Here is a 21403-nt window from a genome sequence, read left to right on the forward strand (position 1 = left end):
CGGCGACCACTCGGCGTCCCCTGTGCACGTTTGTCAAGCCAAGCATACCCAATTAGGGAGATTGGTCAAGATTGGCCAAAAAAAAACTCCTGCATTAGCCGTAACCGTGGCAACGGTTCCTGAGAACGAGAAAGACTCCAGCGTTTGCCGTAATCATGGCAACAGTTGCTTGCAATGAGAAAGACACGTCGTAGTGTATGCCCCTCTAAGGTGGCGTCCAGTGATTGTCACTTCCAAAAAAATGAAGGAAGCTTATACTTACAGCAACAATGATGGAGTAGAGGTAGCTGCGTCAGCGAGGAAGAAGCAAATCGGGTGCAATTGGGGACTGAAACTGTTCTGATGGTCGTGAAGGTTGCACACAGCTTCACTACCTTCAAATCTTGTGTTAGTTTGAGCTTCCTTCATTTTTTTCACACTGTTTATCACTCGGTTATGTATTAACTGGACCACCTGCAATCTGTGTCTCCAAGACCCTGTTTGCCGACGTTCGGTCGAGAGCCACCGGTGCACCAATGTGTGCGTGAATGCTACCACATTTGAAATGAGTTTGGTATCGCCGTTGGCCAACCTCCTTAAACGTGGGGGTATTTATTATCCTCAGGGTTTATAACGTTCTTGTTTGAAGTCGGAAGCTTATCCGAACTTCAAGGGGTCCTGAAATGCCTTCCGCCGATGCATGGATGTACATGTAACCAAATAAAGCAATGTATTAGCAATCTCCTCCTGCAAGAATTTTGTTAAAGCGATGAGTATTAGCTGAGAAATCGTAAATCAAAAACCGCGAATTATCGTCGCGCCGTATTTCCTCCTCCTTTCAACTGTTTCTTCGCTGTTGGCCTCCCCTCCCATGATGCTCCGCTCCTCAGCGGTGACGTACTTCCGCTATTGCGCTCCCACAGACTGCCGTCTACTACGGGCCAGCTCTTTCGGCTTTTTCATCTCTGTAGACAATATGGACACAGGCTGGAAAAGCGAACGAATGACCTGGCCGCATGTGTGCGGCCTGGCCTTGCCCTTTCGCGGTGTACGTAGCTGCAGTTGGTATCGGCGGCGAACTCGCAGCCGCGTGGGGAGAATCGTGCGCTCGTTCCCTTTGGTGCACCGCGCACTGTTTATCCAAAAAGTGCGGTCTCAGATGTGGCCCCGCTGGTGCCGGGTGTTATTTTGCGGTGGTTGTAATTCCTACTACCGGCGGCATGTGAAAAAAGACATTTTCAACCGACACAGAACCCGTGCACAAAACGCGCCTGATTGGATCGCTTTATCATCGGCGATGAACGTGAAGGCGAAGAGCAAACCAACGCTGCACTCGATCAGCGAGAACCCGTGTTCTGACAAGCTGCACCCATGTGTTGCATTCAACACTGACGGGAAAGCGTTTGTTTGCACTTGTTTGGATAGTCGTAAAATGTCCAAACACTCCGGCACTCCGCTAGCAGATCAGCCGGCGAGACATTTCGGAAAACATTTGACAGATGGCGCCGTATGCATTAGTGTGTCGCTACGCAAAACTGATGAGACGCTCTACTAAAACTCCCATCGCGGTGTCACGTAGCGGGACGCAAAAATTTAGCGTTTAGCGTATGCAAAGGCCACAAACGCTGTACTAAAACTCTATTAGCAGCAAAATAGCGTGCGTATGTGAAACCGCTTGCGTTTACAAAGCTGCACGCCGAGCGCGTACGTTTCAAACCTAGTGACATCGTTTAAATACACTGACAAGCACAGTGTAACGTAGTCAGATATCAACCGTATGCTCAGGCGACAAGCAAGAGCTTGTTTTATGTGGGGCGGAGATTGAGCATAAAGGCCCGTTCGCACTTGCGACGAAAGCGAGTGAGAGCGGCAGGAATTCCGTCGCTTTGTCGCGCGACGATCGTTTTTGTCGAATGGTCGGGACAAATTTTGGTTGCGCGACAGAATTCCCGTCGCTTTCGCTCGCTTTCGTCGCAAGCGGGAATGGAAAGTTCTGCCGCTGCCGTCTGCTACGCAGCTCGGAGGTAACCGCGCGATCTGCTCGGGCCGGATGAACGCGCACACTCCCGCACGGCAGCGCCCCAAGCGGCAGACGGCCGCGTACATCGCTCCCGGCACCCGCCTGGAGCCCGCCCTCGGCACACTAGTGACACTAGCCAGTATATTTCAGGCACTATAAGGGAGGAAAGATTTTTTGCTTCCGATGAACCTAGTTCTTTGCCCCTGTGTTTTTAAATACGTGAAGTGGTTAGCACGTCGTCCTCACGCAGCTCTGTATCGTCGTAGCATCGCTGATTGTCCGAACGAAGCTTGCAGCTAAGCCAATGCAGCGACCGAAGCTGTGTGTGTGTGTGTGCATCGCCTCCTGTGTGTTGTGGACGCGTTCGTTTCACGATGAAATGCGACATTGTACTTCTGCGGGTGGATAGTCCCATGGTCTGGATTATCTTTCTCGAACGACGTACCACTCAACCTCGCATGGGGTATGTGCAGTGTGCCTGGCTAAAAGCCTTCTCGCTTGCGCGCCAGAGTTGTGACTTGCTGCTCGTCCCCGCAAACCGGGTGTGAGGTGAGTGCCGAATTTACGACGGGCAGGAGGAGGCAACTCATCGTCTGTCAATCGCGGTTCAGACTTGCAACGCATGTTGTGACGTTGCGTTCGTTCGAAACGCATCTCTGGATTGTTTTGAAGTTGAATAAAATGTACGCGTCAAACCCGGGCATTCGGCTCAGGGCGTTCTCTGCGATTGCACCAAAGAAGTGCCACGGGACTTTCTTTATGGTACGTACTCACGTAAGATAAAATCCACATCGTGTTATGCCGTGTTGCATTCAATACAAACAGTTAAGCGTTTGTTTACACTTGTTTCGTTTGTCGTAAAATGTCAAAGCACTCCGGCACTCCGCTGGCAGATCAGCCGGCGAGCCGACGCTGAGCAGACGACTCATCTCTTTGCCGGAAGTGCGTGAAAAAGCCGCCCAATAGCAGGATGTCTAGCTCATGACGAACATCTGGGAATCGATGATGTAGACATGTGAAGATGGCGGCGTCCAAAAACACGAAGGAAAGGGTGAGAAAAAAGCGACAAACTTTGCAACAAAAGTGTGAGCTTTCCGCTGCGCGTAAAAGAGTAATACTTGGCACAGGTGACGTTGGCGACCCAATCTAGCGATTGCGCTAGTTCATTTAGTGTGCTCAAAATGCCTTTCAGGGCCCCTTTCAGTGCTGGGACCGGTGGAAGTTGATCTTTCTGTCTGTTCCCCTCCCCCCATTAACCAGATCACAGGCACGGGTGCAGTGGGCGGTCGGCTAGCCCAGCGCAAGGCGGCCTACGAGGAGATCCGCAAGGTGTGCACCTGCCTCGGGGCCAGCCTGCACGAGCTGCCCTTCAAGAAGCTCGACTTTGGCGAGACCAAGGTGCTGGACCTGTTCTACAACGCCGACGTGGCCATCGTCGACGTCTCCATCCAGGTCAGCAAGGGCTTGTTCTAGCTCCTCCCCTTCTTCTCAGCACTTTCACCATGACCGCAGGTCGGAGCCAAGCTTTTGTAAAGGCACGGTTTTAATGCGAGGGCCATAAATGGCCCATTGAGCGAGGAAGTTGGCCTTAGCGTCAGCTTCTGTTACACCAAACAGCTCCCTAGACCATACATGTTTACTTTGTTTCATAGCACAAGGTATTCTATGGCACGTTTTTCGACTCGGCGGTAGCGAAAGGTGGCTGTCCACACCAGTGCATCGCAGATGAAGAGAGGGAGCGGAAGAGCACGGCCAAGCAAGCTAACAGACAGGCAGCGAAATCCACCATCGTTGTTTGTCAACCCACCCTATGTACCTATGTAGGTTTGCTCGTTTTCCGGTAAAACCTGATTTTACCCGATTCTTACACCCCGAACATGTTTCAGTGAAATGCTAAACCCGGTTTTTTCCCGAATGGACCTTTCTAAAGTAGTAATCTGCACAATCGGGCGCTGAAATCAGCCGTTCTCGAGCAGTACTTTCTGGTTACTTTCTGGTAGCAAGCTCCACAAACACAGCTGTCGAACTCATTGAGCATTGGCTTGACTCTACCGCTCGCTGCTGTAAGCTGGCAAATGTGGCACTGACATTGATGTGCCTGGCTAATGGAAGCTGTGATGTCGAGAGAACTTTCTCCCGGCTGAGATACATTCAACGATTGGACACGTGTCGAATGGAGACCAACATGTTGCGTATGCAGATGATAATGTATGTAAGCAAGGATGTGTAAACAATCAATGGCCAGCTTTTTAAGAATAAAATGTGTCATTTTTTGGAGGTTATCAATGCTCTTTGCGGTCATCATTACTGATTCAGTTGCAAACAAACGCCAAATTTCGTATGGTATTTGCTGGAAAACCCTTATGTCCCCCCAATTACCAGCTTGAAACAAACACCAATTTAAATTCGTTAAAAGTTACACAGTTCTTGATACGGCATGATAAAATAAATGAGTTTTATTACTTTGTACATCCCTAGATTTAACCCAAAAAAACCTGAATTTCGGAAGGATTTTACAAAAAAAAAAAAAAAACTCAATTTCTCTCGCATTATCAGTTTGAAAAATGGCACCCGATTTTTACCGCCTGATTGTGAAAAAGATATAAAACCTGAAAACGAACAACCCTCTATGTAGGTTGGCAGGAGCACGCAGTGACGCCAAACGGAGAAGGCAGAAAAAAGCCATCTCAAAGCCAAAGGCAGAAGTAAAGGGTAAAGCTCTTTGAGAATGCTGGGCAGAAGCAAAGCGTGTCAGGTGTTTAATTGGACATTAATTCGTTCGCATTTTGAAACCTCACAAATGACTGAAGTGTCCTCGGACATTTTTGGTGCGTAGAGAATGTATAGCCTTTGTTGAGGGATGCTTCTGCAGCAAATTGAATGGGTCGCGGCCCTGGGATGGTTCATGGTGTTTGCTGGCTTCTCTCGTTCAGTGTGCGATGAGTGCGTATTCTGATGCAAGAGGTAATGCGTCTTTATTTCACCTGAAATTCGTGGTATTCCCTGCTGGAGTATGTACTTGCAGCATGAGGTCAAACTTCTGAACACAGAGGCTGTGTTAATATTTCTGATAGAGGTGAATGAGTTAAAAAAAAATTGTTCTGGACTGCAGAATGTGGACATGGTGAAATATGCGAATACCTACTTCCGTACCGGATAATACCTGAAAGTAAAAAATTCAAAGCAGCTCAAATCATTTGAGTTCTCCACTATGAACTGCATTACTAGCAGAGGGTCATGCCAGGGCTGTGTTCTTATTTGGGCCGAGGCCAGAAAGTCTCGACAGTGGGAGGCTGAATGAAAATGGGGGTTGTAACTTCAAGAGCACCTAATGCTTGCTACTACTGAGCATTTCACTCCAAGCCATGCCTTGACGTGATGCAGCAGACATGTTCAGCACTCCTGCCTTGCGTTAAACATTGACATTTGCCGGGGAGACCACTGCTATAAAAGCTTTGCATTGCACTTCATTTCACTCAAAGAAGTCTCGTATAAGAGGGGTTAATGTTGCACAAATAAAACTTGGACGAGTTGGTAATACATCATACAAAAAAGCGCGGAAAAGGTTACGAAGCAAAATATGAACAAAGAGAACGGCACGCTCCTGTTTGTTCTTTTCTGCATTGCCGTCTTTTTCACGTTTTTTTCTGTGGGAAACTTAAGTGGATGACCCTGACCACTTTGCCAAGCCTTCAGTCAGTTTTGTGAAACGAACTACTAGATGTGTTAGTTTCGACCACCTGTGGTACTGTGATCACCCAAATATTGTATGTGCCATATTAACTGTTCTTTTGTTTGCTTACAAAGCTAAAAGTCCCCGTCTCTTCTCTCCCTTTCCCTCTCTCTTAATGTCCAGGACCAGCGCAACCCCCTCTTCTACCACCTGGGGGTGCGGGAGAGCTTTGGCATGAAGCAGAACATGATCCTCTACAACGACCACGCTCCCGGGGAGGCCTACTCCATCAAGGTAGTGCTTTGCCCCCGCCTGCGTCTCGCATGTCTAGAGGGGAAGAGGGGCTACTGCTTTTGCGAGTCTGTCCCCTGGTGGTCAAAATGTACCTACCCAACAGTCTTGTTTTCTAAGGTGTTACGAGCTCTTCTTCTTCTTTTTTTTTTTTTTTTTTTTCTTGTTCCTGCTTCGGAAACTTTGTGATGGATGTACTTAACCAAGAGTGCTTCTGTCGGCTATGTTACGCGCTATATATATATTTTTTTTTCGGATTGTTGGTTTCTACTCAGAAAACTTTGTCTTCCTTGTTCGGTTACGTGTTTCGCTGTACCACGCGAGTTCTCCGCTGCACCACAGTGCTGAATGTATCAATATGTAACATGTAACCACTCTTGCCTTGGCTGCCAACAGGTGGCTTGCAGTATATTACAAATAAAAAAAATAAATTCGGAGCACTCCACCACGGGGCACCTTGTATCCCAGGTGTTGCTTCGGGGGTGTACAAACCCATAATTAAGTCTACTGTGAGTGCATCCTGAAGGCAGTCGACCACAGAGTGCTAATTAATTGGTTCGTGGGTAAATTTAAGGAAATCGGGCTGTCCAGGCACAGTTGTGGTAAAAGGCTAGCAGTTCTTTTTGTGCCCAGTAGGGAAGGAATTCAAGTGCAGGTCATTTGCTGTCCTGAGGGAAGCAGTGGGGTGGTGGCCTTAGCAGTAGCATGGAAGCAAAATCTCGACATTTTGAAAATTTGGGGGGCTGGGGGCTTACCTTAAACATTTACTGGGTGAAGAAGTTTAGGATGATTCAAGATGCGGCAATGTGGCCGACGAGTGCGGCCAGAAAACATCCCTTGAAACGTTGCCGTTCCAGACTTCCTACCGGTTTTATTGTTTCTTTGGCAGGATTTGCAAAGTGAATGCCAGTCTAACACGTCAGTTAGATCAGACGGAAACAGTAATGTAGTTTTACGAGAGAGTTTGAATGTGAGCAGGTAGTAGTGGCTGCAAATTTCTTTTGCAGAAATTTATAGTACGTGCAAAAAAGTGAGATTTGGGGGAGAGAGAGAACTGCTAAAATGGCATAGTAAAGCTCTTTCAGGCAGCTCTTGTATTGCACCCTTACCCTTGTAACCTGAATGTGAATAATTTTCAGATTGCCTGTGCCAGCTATCCCCTGACGACGTACAAGGTGAACGATGCCGGCGCTTGCGTCGTCACCGAGACACCCGGAATGGCCCTAGTCTCAGAAGACACAGTGGAGTCCAAGCAGCCGTTGCATGCCAAGCTCAAAAAGTTCCTCCAAGACGTTGAAGTTCAAACCAAGTAAGCTTTTTGAACAAATTAAACGTGCCATACGAAAATAAATGCTTTATTGAATGTAAAGATAAAAAACAACGAGAGGCTAGACATAAAAATGTAGATAATGTTGAGATATGAGCTCAAAAGTACAGGTTGATGTCGCTCTTTCTACAGGCAGTAATTAAATATTTTTCAACAATTGCATGTGTGTGCTGCCAGAGTTTTTGCTTCATGAAGTCATATGTTATGGTAACTAACATGTTTCCTGGGATTTTATATGTGGTATACGCTGGCTGAAATTGTGCACCTAAAAACCATCAGTGCAACTGTCTTTAAAAGTGGGCATGATTATTTTCTCTTCAAAACTTGAAGAGATGCGAAAATGCTTTTATCCTTTAAAAAAGAATAAGTTTAGCGTTGCATTCAGGCTGAATTGATCCCCTGCCAATACTAAACGAAACAACTTGCCTTCCAACAAACCACTTTTCAGTAAAGTTTGCAGTTGTTCTAATACTTTCTCAAACCTGTTGGAGATCCCTTGGCACTAGAGCATGCTACAAACATTAAGGAGTGATACAGCCCTCACTTGTGTGCTATCAATAACCTCAGTGTATACAAGGTCTTCTGCTACATAGTAGAGAAGGGGTTGGAGCACTCTGCATAGGCAGCATACTGAAATAAATGGGAAGCCCTGCTGCTACGAGGAAGCAACCTCGCTTGTGATCTGGAAGCTTTCGAAACGAGATGTGTATGGCAGCCTCATTTAGAGGCGTTTTAATTTCCCTTGTCCTTACTCAATAACCTCCAACATAAATATTGCACATGGTGTTGGATGCAGCCTTTAATGGCTTAGTTCAAACGAAGCATGCCAACAAAGGCTGCTGGAAGTTTTTGCACCGGTTTTGATTAAGTCTCAATTGCATCACTATTTCTGTCGCAAAAGTTGCTTGGTACCCATCTGGACAATCTTTGCACTTGAAACCTGAAGTTTTGCTGAGTGGCCTTTTAGCTTTACTCTTAAGGGGGGACGCGGCTTTCAACTTCGGAAAAATGACCAAAACATCGTTTTTTTGAAACCCACATATTCGGCTTATATGTTTCCTATTCTGTGCGTCTGCGAAGTTTTTACGCTGAAAAGCGTCGCAAAGTGGCATAAAAAAATACTTTTGTCAGGCGCGGTGACAAACTATCAGCGCAAAAGGGCGAAAAAACGGCAATTTTCGGAGCGCTCTATCTCCGCAACGGTGCCACCGGGCGCGGCCATTTTGATATGGTTAGATCGGCCGAGCGATCGTCTTTCCCGTTCCGCTCGTCTCTTTTATCTTCGTTCATTCACAAACGCACAAACGGCAGAAAAGAAACGACGCACAAACGAAGCTAGAAATAGATGCTGAAGCGCTATTGGTCCTCCGGTCGGGGCACAGAACAGCGACCCTCCTGATTGGATGTCGCGGGCGCAACGCAAGATGGCGGCCGCCTGAGCTGCGTAGCGAGCGGATTGAGTTCATTTTCGCCGCTTCGCTCGGCCGAGTTTCTGTTCAATCTGTGGTATTCAACACGGACGTTATCGCGATGGGAATGACAGAGATAACGAGCCAGATTACGGGAAGTTGTGGGGCTCGAAAGGCGGAGGTCATCGAACGTTTCGTGGTGCGCGTGACTCTACCGTCGCCAGACCCCGGAGGGTGACGCGGTGTGCGCGCTTGCGATAGCGGTTCGTGAAGTGAACTTTTAGTCGGATTTGCGATGTTTACACGCTTAGTTATTGCTGTGTTTTGACTGTGGGCTCGCTAGCCTTGAGAAAGAAACGGTCGACGCGTCAAACGCTGCGGCGCGCACGGCATAGCCGACGCGCATTGGAGCATCACATGACTGGGCAACCGGTTACGATTGAACGCCAGTAGTTGTAATTAATGCCTGCGACGTTAGTTTTAATCTTAAAAGCGACCTGACCAGCCATATCAGGTATAATCAAAGCTCGATATGTCGCGGTAAGCGTGCGCTGCGATGCGCGCGAGCCATATCGCCTTTCTTGCGCAACGTTTCCCGTGCACTTGTAATTTTCATGCAAACAGGTTTTGAGTTAGTAATATAGGAATAAAAATATGCTCTCTGCGTTAAAAATGTACGTTACTGTGGCAGCATTTAACAGTGATTTTTTTAGGGAAATTATTGATACCATTGCTCAGGGCATACCAGCTGTGCTGCGAGAAATATTGGATGCCTTGAATGTCAAAAGTAGTAAAAAAAATATGCTCTTGCATTGAAGTTGGGAGTTATGCAGAATACTCTACCAAGCTTCAAAGTAGCTCATTTTCAACCTTGTGGTATGCAAACTTTTGGCAATGAACACCTGCACTATGAGTACTAAGTTGCTGTGCCAGGCAAGAAAAACATGAAAAAAAAGCCAAAAATGTTCAAATTTAAGTTAAAAAAATGCTTAACTTGTTGCCATGGTGACAACACTGCAAAAGGAGGTTGTCCAGTGCGATACAGCCAACCAACTAACCTACTTTGCATTGAAAGCCCATTGATTGAAACCCATCTCCCCTCCGTTTGGTTTGCAAAGGGGGGTATGTACTCTTCACGGAGGAGCTGAAAATGATGTTTTCTGGAAAGAGAAAGGCTGAAAAGGCACTCCAATTTCAAGGCAAGGCCTTCCAGAAGCCCCATGTTCAAAAAGACATGAAAGGCTACAACCGTGACGACTTTTGATATGTGAAACCTATGTTGCAACTTCGGAAGCCGTTTTCTCAAAACAGTTTTTTTTGCCACCTGTGTCGCTTGTCCCAGGGATTTCTTCGTGACCGCTGGGTCTATTTTGATTCCGTTTCTTGCATTACATTCCTTGATGAACTGTTCAGGTCGTGACACTTTTAGTTTCCCAGATTTGTTTTTTGTGATTTTTTTATTCAAATATTCGTTCACAGTTGACATGCCTGTTGCACATTAACCTCTAAAAAAATGAAAACTAAAAAACATTGTGTTGTAAAAAAAAAATTCTAAAACTGTCACGACCTCGTCCATTCATTTGGGAATGCAAAGCACTTCGAACAAGTTTTCTATCGTGTTTTATAAGCCGCTCAAGCTCGGTACAAGCGGAACAGAAAGAAAATTTCATACATAAAAAAGTTATCAAAATATTAACTTCAAATTTTTATGGTGTTATCACAGAAGCATTTCCAGTTGCTGTGCCAATTTTAATCAAAATCCACAAAGAAATAAAAAAGTTGATTTTGAAAGCCACGTCCCCCCTTAAAGGAGCCATGAAGAGAAAATACAAATTCGTTTAATTTGAAAGAACTAGGATTCAGTATCTCACTCAGCTGCATTGCAGCCACAAAAGATGCTTTTTAAGAAAAAAAAAAAGCAAGAAGTATTTAAAAACTCAAATTTTGCGCTACAGTGACGAGTTTTGAGCAAGAATGACGTCATACGGGCCAACAATAAAACATAATTTTCAGTTCGTTAACTGCACGTTAGCATTCAAGTGATGCGGTTAAATGGAACTAGAGGCCCCATTACAGACGTCCAGTCAAGTGTCGTCGTGACAGGTCAGTTAGGCGGCCGCCAATCGCACAAACAAGGTTCCGGGACGTCATAGAAAAGTTGCGGGAAATTGGCTAGGGGGTCGCGACTGCTTCACACGTTTTCTTTCATATCTCCGTTATTTGTTCGGAGATTGCAATGATATTGGTATCATTGTTATCGGGACTAAGCAGTCTTTCTAATAAACCCAACTTGTATTTTGTCTTCATGGCTCCTTTAAGCTGTGGTGCAGAATATACCTTGAAACATTTTACTGAGCTGTTTCCTTCCCACAGTGCTTTGCAGCATCAGCAGTAGAATGCAAATTTTCCCACACTGCCTCTTAACACGTCCCTCGGTCTTCCTGTTGCTTTTGCGATGCAGAGCTCACATGAAAGAGAAGTTTCTTTCTGACCTGCGGAAAGCGCGGGAAATGTACACTGGGGAAGAGCTAGCCAAGGTGAGTTCCTCCTGCAAAGGAGTATTGTATAGCTCTGCAGGAACGTTTGCTTTCGGTAACTATTAAAGGTGAATGGACGCTGTATGCACCACTTCCTGAACATGGTGTTACACTCAGGCCTTCAAAGCGAATATGAAGTGAATAACGATTTGCTTCAAGTAAGTGCTACGACATCTTGCAATGGAAGAGGCAAATAAGAAAACGCTCCCGTGCGCTTCATCTGTATCCATAACCATCTGTACTGTTATCCTTCTGTAAGTTATAACTGATAAAGCTGTGACGTGCGGCTGGTGTTTTGCGAACAACACGTGGCCTACCCATTTCGCAGTAGCGTGTGTTTGGCGGTGCTTGCCATTGGCGCATTGACGCTGCTCCCCCCCGCACCGCCCACCATTGTTGCTTGATCTCCACATCTTCACTGGGTTGAACATAAGGTCATATCTATGGGTTAGAGAAGTTAAAAGCTGCTGAATTGAATTCGGCAGATCTGAGAAGTGCAAGGCTGTAGCTTAGACTGACCTGATACACCTTGTGGGGACCAGGGTTCTAACGGCGGCCTAGCTCGATCCTCGAGATCCGGCCGCAAGGCTAGCTCCACTGAACACCGCCGCGGATCACCAACTTGGCGTATCGGCAGCGAACAGCAAGGAACACAGGACACAGAATTCGCCCACTCCGACGTTTATTGCAATGCAATAAAGGAGACGTCGGGCGCGTCGTTCTACACCGCCGACCACCTTAGCCGGGCGGGAGAGACAGGCGCGAGGGCGGACAAAGGAAGGCCAAAAAGGAGCGAGTCGTACTTACGGCCGCTCCCGACGATGGTTCGTGTCCAAAGAGACCCTCTCCTGGTCGTCCGTCGCGGACCAGGCCGCCGGAGCTTCCGGGCAAAACCTGTCACGTGAGGGGTTCGGCAGCGCCCCCCGCTCTCACGGGGATCCTCCCGGAGGGGAAAGCGCGCGACCGCGGAGAGAGAGGTACCACCCCTCTCGCCTCCGCGGCGGGCCGAGAGGGATAGGAAAGATGGCGGAGCTCCGCAATTCCCACATCCCTCCCCCCTTTGACCAAAGCCGCTCGACCTCGTGGGCTCCGGCGAACGATGACCTCACCGTTCGTTTCGCTGCTTGGCACACCTCCTTGAGCAAGTCCAAGAAAGTCCGATCCCGAACATGCGCAACTGCGCCAACGTCCACCGCACCGCCACCACATAGTTCGCCACAATCACCACATAGTTCGCCACAGTCCGCCGGTTGACCTGATTTCGTCGGCCGACCCAAGGTCCGCAGGCCCCGCCGGAGAAGTAGGCGGGGCCGGTTGAGCCCAGGGCCCGGGCAGCCGGCTGCTCCCAGGCGGTCACTTCCCGCAGCGGTTCGCCCCGCGCCGACGGGGCGCTTGCCTGCCGCACCGCCGGCGGATTCCGCTGCTTGCGGGTTCAGCAGTGACCACCTCTGATGCTCGGACCCGGGGTGGAGGCCGCGTTCGTAGTGCTGCCTCCCAGGTGGCCAGTTAGCCCAGCGCTCGGCGATGGCTTTCGCTCGGCGCACCTCGGGCGAGCGCCTCCGCCACCATGGAGAAGGGGGCGCGATCAGCTGACCGCAAGAGCCGGCCCGCCGCGCAGCTCACTCGCTGTACGGGCTGCGGGGTCGTTTTGGCATACAGCTGGGCTCTCGTTCATCCCTGGGGTGGCGGCTGGCCCGGCTGGCTCGCTGCAGGCCTGGTGTGGTGTGGTGGCGTCGTGGTTGGTGGGTCGCTCGAACCCTGGGCGTGCGGGCTTGAACCCTCCGGAGACGGTGGCCCACCTGGTCAGCGACCTCGCCGATCGCGGATCTGGGGCGGTGCGTCGGGAATCTTCCCTCCGCACCTCCTCCCTTTAGCTCGCGACCTCGCGAGCCCGAAGTGGGAGCGTCAGCAGTGGCTTCCTGCCGGCTGGCGCCCTCTGGAGTCACCCCGTGCAACCCATTGCCGGACCTCACGGCGTAGGCTGCGCATTTCGTTGGCGCGCCTCGAGGAGCTTCCTCTGGCAACCCTTCCTGTGCGCAACTTTGCGCGCTGGAGGGCGGTGACCCGGTCAGCGATCTCGCCGGTTGCGGGTGTTGTAGCGGTGCGTCGGGAACCTCCCTTCTGCACCACCCTCGAGCTCGCGGCCTCGCGAGTCCGAAGCGGGAGCGTCGGCAGTTTCTCCTCTTGGAAAGTACTGCTTCAGCTCGCCCACGTGAATGGGGCCGCTTATTCGACCTGACCTCGGGTCTTTCAGCTTGTAATTCAGCCGCGAGATCTTCTCGGCGACTACGAACGGTCCTACCCACTTGGGTGCGAGACCGGCCGCGAACCCTGCGCTGGCATCGCTCAGCGCGTGGTTACGTTTCAAGACAGTGTCGCCCACTTGGTACGCCACGTCTCGATGAGCTCGGTCGTAGGCCGCCTTTTGGTCGACCCTGGGTTTACCGCGGCTGCGGTTCGCCTCCTTGATGGCTTCTGCCAAACGCTCGCGCAAGCGCCGCGCGTAAGCCGCATCTGCTGCTTTCGCGGGGACTGCGGTCGACCTCCTGGCCAGAACCGTGTCTGTCGGTGTGTTCAGCTCCCTGCCGAACGTAAGGAATGCGGGCGTGAAGCCCGTGCACCGATTCACGCTTGTGCGCAGAGCGAAGGAGATCGAGCTCAAGTGCTCATCCCAGTCTTGTTGCCGCCGGGCATATGCCCCAAGCAGTGGCTTTATGTCTCGATTTCGGCGCTCCGTCACGTTAGACTGGGGGTGATAGCACGATGTTGTTTGCTGCCTGACACCCATGGCCGCGCACGCTTCACGAAACAACCTTGATGTGAAATACGTGGCGTTGTCGGTAATCAGCCGCTCCGGAAATCCGTAGCGACAAAACACCTCGGACAGCTTTTGCAGGACCTCCTGTGCTGTCGCTTTGCGCAGCGGGTAGAGTTCAGCGATCCCACTGAAGTGGCATGTCACCACGAGTACAAACTTGTACCCTCTCTTGCTGCGCGGCAGCGGGCCCATCAGATCGCACGCCAGGACCTCCCATGGCTTTGTGCTCACGATAGGCTGAAGCAAGCCTGGCGCCTTACCGCCTCGCGGTTTGCGCTCTTGGCAGACGTGGCATGTGCGTACGTACCTACATACTTGTGCCTTCATGCCGGGCCAGGTAGCATACCGACAAAGCTTCCGCCATGTCTTTGGCGCGCTACCGTGGCCGTCTGCGTCGTGGTAGTGCTGCAATGCAGCACACCTCAGCTTGCTCGGGATAACGGCTTTAAAACACTCACTTGAGTCATTTTTGCCGGGCACGTATTTCAGCAGAGCTCCATCGGCGTCAAGCAGGTAACTTTCCAACTCGCTCGCAGCAATACCAGCTGCATTAGAGCCCGCGCCAGCCGCAATACCAGCAGCTTCCCGGCGCCCGTCATTCACCGGTGTTCGATTTGCCTGAGGGTCCGTCTCTTCATTAAGACTGGCGATCACCTCCCGACAAAACAAGTCCTCCTGCTGAGCCTCGACTAGCTCTTCCCGACTGAACGCAACCTCGAGCGGAACTCCTCCCCCGACGAGATGCACGTGCTCTGAGCTTCCGAAACTTGGGTCCTCCCGCGTTCCGCGCTCTCCCCGCGCCGAGAAGGGTCGCTGACCTACAGCGTCCTCCTCGGCCTCTCCGGCCGGTTGGGTGTCGTCCACCGGCGCCCGTGACAGCGCGTCCGCGACCACATTCGTGGCACCTTTGCGGTAGCGAACTTCGAATTCGAAGCGTTGCAATGTCAGGGCCCATCGCGCGAGCCTCCCGCTGGGCTCACGGAGGCGGGAAAGCCATGTGAGGGCCATGTGATCCGTCTCGATCGTGAATTTGACCCCCTCTACGTACATCTCGAACTTTCGAAGTGCGTAGATTATGGCCAGACACTCCTTCTCGGTGACCGAGTAGTTTCGCTCTGCCGGTGTCAGCGCACGGCTCGCAAAAGCCACGGGTCGCAGTTGTTCTCCATCCACCTGGAGGAGCACTGCCCCTACGCCGAGGTCACTCGCGTCTGTTTGGATCACGAATGGCCTGTTCAGATCCGGCAGTTTCAGCGATGCAGTGTCTGCAACAGCTTTCGCCAGTTGGCGTAGGCTGCTCTCCTGCTCCTCTCCCCACTCCCAAGGGGCGGATTTCCTCAACAACTTTGTCAAGGGTGCTTGCAGGCGCACGCAAGCGGGGATAAACTGGCGGTAGTAGCCGATCATCCCTAGGAAGCGCCGAACTCCGGCGACATCCTTCGGCGTGGGAAACTCCAAGATCGCCCGGAGTTTCTCGGGATCGGGGGACACCTGTCCGCGTTCGATCCGATAGCCGAGCAGGCTCACTTGAGCGCTGCATATTTGCGCCTTGGCAGGATTGATGGTTATGCCAGCCGCCCTGAGTCGTCCCAAGACGTCTCTCAGGTGGCAGAGGTGCTCCTCGAAGGTGCGGGAGTAGACGACAATGTCGTCCAAATAGGCGAGGGCATGCTGCCACTTTGCCTCACCGAGCACCCGGTCGATCAGGCGTTGGAATGTGCTCGGACTTCCGCACAAACCGAAGGGCATACGTACGAACTCGTACAGCCCCCGATGGCAAGTGAACGCTGTCTTGCATTCATCGCCGGGACGCATCTCGACCTGAAGGTACCCCTTGCTAGCGTCCAAAATGGAGAAGTATTTTGCGCCACCGAGATTTGCGACGATTTCGTCAACGCTCGGGAAGGGGTACGCATCCTTTTTCGTGACCGCATTCAGCCGCCGATAGTCGACGCACAAACGCCAGCTACCGTCCTTCTTTCGTACGAGCACCACTGGAAACCCCCAAGGGCTCGTCGAGCGGCGGATAATGCCTGCTTTCAGCAGTTCCTCCAGCGCCTCGTCAGTTGCCTGCCTCTTGGCCGGGCTGACGGGCCGGGGATTGCATTTCCATGGTTGAGCATCGCCGGTGTCTATGCAGTGCTGCACCAACCTTGTGCAACCTGCTTGCTCAGTGAATATCTCGCCGAAGTCACCTAACAACGACAAGACACAGTCACGCTGCGCTGCTGTCAGCTCGCTAGCACTTGCTAGGAGCGCGCTCAATTCCTCGCCCTGACCTCGGGGTGGAAGGCGCGCAGCGCAGAAGAAATCAGCCGCGGCAGCAGCAACGACTGAGCCCGGAGGTTGCTGCGCACGCCGGCTACCGGCAGCGCCTGAAGCTCCTGCTTCCCGCGGCGCGAGAGACGTTTCGGCGGTGCGCCCATGCAGTGACTTCTCTGCGGGCGGCGGCTGGGAAAACGGTTTTAGCGGCATAAGCGGGCCCTCCCGATAGCCTACGTTGCCGACGTCCACGACGCGATTACGCTGCGCCGCTGTCAGCTCACTAGCACCTGCTAGGAGCGCGCCTAACTCCTCGCTCTGATTTCGGGCTGGAGGGCTGGCGGCGCAGGAGAAATCAACCGCGCCGGGAGCGGCAACACCCGAGCCACCCGAGCTCGGAGGGTGCCGCGCGCGCCGGCTATCGGCTGCGCCTGAAAGCTTTTGCTTCCCTCGGCGCGCGGGACGTTTCGGCGGCAGCCTTACACAGCGACCTCGCTGCAGGCGGCGGTTCGGCGAACGGCTTTAGCGGCGTAAACGGGCCCTCCCGATAGCCTCCGTTGCCGATGTCCACGACCAGTCCAACCTTGGACATAAAGTCTCTCCCCAGAATGACTGGGACCGTCAGTCCGGGCAAGTGGACGAAACGCATTCGCCGTACACGCTGACTCCAACGCACGACGAGGCGTACGTCACCGCGTGACGTAACATCACCACACGCAAGCTGGAGAGGCAACTTCCGCGCGCGCAGCCGAATAGCTTTGCGCTCGAGATGGGAAACGACCTCGTCCCCTACGAGTGAAGTGCTTGCCCCGGTGTCCAGCAGTGCCTTAAAACTCCGTCCCGCAATTGCGAGGTCGAGAAAGGGCGCAGGCGCGCTGGTCGGAACTCCGACTCTGAATGCGGCGGGCGCGGTGATGTTTTCCTCTCGGGCGCGTTGATCAGCCGCCGGCGACTTCACCGGCGGCCCGCTGCGTTTCCCTGTCCACCTGGGCAGATTCGCATCATGTGACCAACTTGGCCACACTTGAAACAGCGAACGGAATTCCGTGCTGCTTGCTGCGCCGATCGAGGCTGCTCGTACGCTCCGCGGCCAGCTGGCCGCATCCGGTTCTCCGGGGGAGAGTTGTGAGCGGGTGCCATCAACTGCGGCAGCGCCGATCCCGTGTAGGGAAGCCCACTTGGGCGTGCGTTCGCCGGCCGATCACCTGACCGGTTTGTTGTGTGCACAGCGCGCGGGGCTGCCAGGACCTCCGGCCGTATTGCCTCCGCGTTGCGCAACCCATACGAGTAGGGGTCCAGCGCTCGGTCCCCGAGACCGAGCGTTTCTCGCTGGCAGGGTATCAACGTAGAGCCGACCTCGACTCGTCCGCTGCCCGTAACGCCGCGCCAAGCACAGCTTGGTTCCAGTGTTTCCACCGGAGGCGGCGGTGGCCGATACGCGCGTGCAGCCGCAATTGCTGCTTGCACACGACGAGATTCGGCCGCCAGCTCGTTGAGATCTCTGCACCTGCAGTTCCTCAAGTACAAGGCAAAGGTGGGGTGGCATTGCCTGATGACCCGATCGACCCGCTCCGAGTTCGGGGCATGTGGGTCGGCGTACTCGTAAAGCTCCTGCATCGCGCGGACATACTCGATCATCGATTCGTCCGGAGCTTGGGTGCGCATTTCCAACTCCCTACGCATCCGCGGGAGGTAGTCGACGGGCAGGAATTCCTCCCTGAACATCGTTCGGAAGTCATCCATCGTGCGCGCCGTGTGGCCTATCACTCGATACCACCGGGCGGCATGGTCGACTAGGGCTGCGGGCAGAACTCTGTGCAGCACCTCGCTCTCGCTGATGCCGGTCGCCTGCTCGTAACGGCTCAGAGCCAGCAGGAAAGCGTTTGCGCTCACTTGATCGCTATAACCGCTATACGTCGGCATCGGTAGCTGCACCCTGGGAGCGGGTGAGCGCGCCGCCTGCAGCACTTGCTGCATGGCGCCTGCGAGAGCGTTCGCGATAGAAGCTGCATTCACAGTCATTCCTTCGCTTACGGGCGCCTGCGTGCTCACTTGCACGAGAGGCGCGCCGCATGGGGCTTCAGCATTTGCGTAGGCCCGGTGCATGGGGGTTGAAAGCGCGGCGTCACCTGACGTAGAGCGCTCGTGGAATTCGGAACTTTCCAAAACTTTCGTTGCCGCGCGAGCCGCAGCATCTGCGCAGGCCCGACGCATGGGGGTTGAAAGCGCGGCGTCACCTGACGTAGAGCGCTCGTGGAATTCGGAACTTTCCAAAATTTTCGTTGGTGCGCGAGCCGCAGCATCTGCGTAGGCCCGGCGCATGGTGGTTGAAAGCGCGGCGTCACCTGACGTATAGCGCTCGCGGAATTCAGAACTTTCCGAAATTCTCGCTGGTGCGCAAGCCGCACTCGCGGTTGCGTAGGGGCCGTGGAGAAGGGGGACCCGAGCCGCTCCTGCGGCTGCGGTGGGCGCTGTTGATGCAGAGCATCGCGGGACCTCCCGGGCATGATCACAAAGGTCGGCCAACAGCATCAAATCCACCAACTCATAATCCTGTGCCATGTTCCTCGGAGCTAGCGAACCTCGAATTCACTTGAAAACGAGTCCCACGTTCGGGCGCCAAAAAATGTGGGGACCAGGGTTCTAACGGCGGCCTAGCTCGATCCTCAAGATCCAGCCGCAAGGCTAGCTCCACTGAACACCGCCGCGGATCACCAACTTGGCGTATCGGCAGCGAACAGCAAGGAACACAGGACACAGAATTCGCCCACTCCGACGTTTATTGCAATGCAATAAAGGAGACGTCGGGCGCGTCGTTCTACACCGCCGACCACCTTAGCCGGGCGGGAGAGACAGGCGCGAGGGCGGACAAAGGAAGGCCAAAAAGGAGCGAGTCGTACGTACGGCCGCTCCCGACGATGGTTCGTGTCCAAAGAGACCCTCTCCTGGTCGTCCGTCGCGGACCAGGCCGCCGGAGCTTCCGGGCAAAACCTGTCACGTGAGGGGTTCGGCAGCGCCCCCCGCTCTCACGGGGATCCTCCCGGAGGGGAAAGCGCGCGACCGCGGAGAGAGAGGTACCACCCCTCTCGCCTCCGCGGCGGGCCGAGAGGGATAGGAAAGATGGCGGAGCTCCGCAATTCCCACAACCTATGATGGTGATGCTCTGCTTAGCACTTCTTGTACCTCTGGCATGCTGCATATTGGTCTAAGACTGCACCACATCTGTGACTGCTGTGACAAGTTGTTGTAGTTTGACACTGCCAACTGTGGTTTCAAATCGCTTAAGTAAATCTGCTTGCTTGTAGTGGGTGAGGCTTATTAAAAACACACATCTTCCTGCTAGTTTACGGGAACTGAATTGCAGGCCTAATACTATTTACCGAAAAAAAAAAAAGAAGAAATGAACATAGTGTGTGTTTTTTGTTATGAATTTGCTTGTTTTCGGGCAGAAATTATTCTCAATCCTTTCTAACTTTTCTGCAGACCCTGCGAAATTTCAGGAAGCGGCTCGACGACCCCAACATCATATCTGGAGACGTGGTTCTCAGCATGCTCATATCCTTCAGGGACATCCAGGTGAGCTCTCGTGGCTGCTCATGTCAGTTTATTTTAGGGGTGGGCAGATGTTTTTGAAGGAGTGCTGACACGAAATTTTTTGGTGCCTACGAGCGCACCAATCATAGAATGGCACATTAGATGGCCGAACGCAGTATAAATAATTACAGCTCCGTTTATTCGTGTCGGTTTCGGTTTCGGTGAAGCGAACACCGAGGCGACCGCCATGACGGGAAGGCGCATTTGACGTCACTGTTCTTGTCGCACCACAACCAATGCCGGTCTGGGCGCGCACACATGCGCCAGAACGGCCCAATAGGCTGTAGTCGCACGTAACGTCAGTCCCAAAAACTGTGACGTGATGTACAAGGCGGAAAAGCGCGCGCCAACAGCACTGCGGCTGCCTCGATACGTCACGGGAGCCCTGATGTTGGCCGTTTGGGTCGAGCTGCAGATGACATCTGAGCTTGCTTGTTGGTGCAGATGAGCTTTCTCGTGTGCGCAAGAATTAAAATTGATTTAAAATATGGTCTGCTGAACTGTTACAGTTTAGACTTCTGAGGTGGTATCTTTATATACAAAGGAAGCCTTTTACAGTCATCTTAGCTTTGAAAGTTCATGTAAGTACTCCTTTAATGCATAAATATGGGTTAAATATTAAGCCTTCTTCTTGGATTGAATACCTAGTTTTTTGTTTCACAAGTATTCGTGTGATCGCTGAATAGGCTTTGAACTGTGCGAGACATATTATATGAATTGAGTTACTTGTGTAGTCGTTAATTCATTCAAATTTGGTACTCCAATATTTGCACATTCCTGCTTACTGGCCAGGGCCAAATAATTAGTCGATTGTGCGCTGTAGCTTAGCAGTGTTGCATTGAAGCTGAAGCTTTGGTTTTGTTTTTCTCCTTTTCTAACATATTTTGTCACTACCTTGTAAACCAGGACTACGACGCCATGGTGAAACTGATGGACGAACTACAGACCGTGCCAAACATGAAGTTCACGTCAACACCAGCCATCCAGCACCTGTACGCATTTGCTCTAAACAGGTGGGAAACTTTACAGCTCCCATACCTCTCGCAAAGATGCAGAGGAATGCGGGTACTTGGGCCACCGTTCACTCCACTGTGCTCTGTGTCAGCTCTGGGTGAATTCCTTTCAGAAAGTTCTTGCAGTCTTTTGTAGCTTGGTGACAAGGAAACCCATGGTGCGAGACTGGTTACATTGGTGTGCTCCCATGAGAGGGGCACTGTCATTCAAGAGCTCAGTGTTCTGCAGTTGCAGCGTATTCTTTTTCATAGATGGATGCTCGTCTGGCAGGAATTAGCCTGAAATTGCTCTGCATCGCAAATTAAAAAAACTAGAGTTCGGTGTCCTTTGGCGCAAAAGACACAGGAATAAGTTGCTTACATGATGCAACAAGAACATTTGGTAGGAAAGAGTGGGTTTTGATGTCGTAGGTTAGGAGAGTTTGGAAGTCTGCTGTAAAAGATGGGTTCATCTTCCTGTGAACATACCTAATTAAGCCA

At 52.0% G+C, this 21403-nt stretch overlaps 1 protein-coding gene across 11 annotated transcripts in view; it reads left to right on the top strand.

The window, feature by feature from the left end:
• LOC144152314 (mitogen-activated protein kinase kinase kinase 15-like) overlaps positions 1-21403 on the top strand; it is a 79910-nt gene that overhangs the window by 8732 nt on the left and 49775 nt on the right. For all 11 annotated transcript variants that reach the window (XM_077683558.1, XM_077683563.1, XM_077683562.1 and 8 more), the window contains 6 exons: positions 3260-3451; positions 5856-5966; positions 7103-7272; positions 11161-11236; positions 19800-19892; positions 20817-20923. In XM_077683558.1, the coding sequence (XP_077539684.1) occupies positions 3260-3451; positions 5856-5966; positions 7103-7272; positions 11161-11236; positions 19800-19892; positions 20817-20923 (749 nt within the window). The remainder of the gene's footprint in view (positions 1-3259; positions 3452-5855; positions 5967-7102; positions 7273-11160; positions 11237-19799; positions 19893-20816; positions 20924-21403) is intronic.

This window comes from Haemaphysalis longicornis, unplaced genomic scaffold, assembly GCF_048455015.1.
Source record: "Haemaphysalis longicornis isolate Haplotype H1 unplaced genomic scaffold, Haemaphysalis longicornis Haplotype H1 scaffold_9, whole genome shotgun sequence".
NCBI classification, from domain to species: domain Eukaryota; kingdom Metazoa; phylum Arthropoda; class Arachnida; order Ixodida; family Ixodidae; genus Haemaphysalis; species Haemaphysalis longicornis.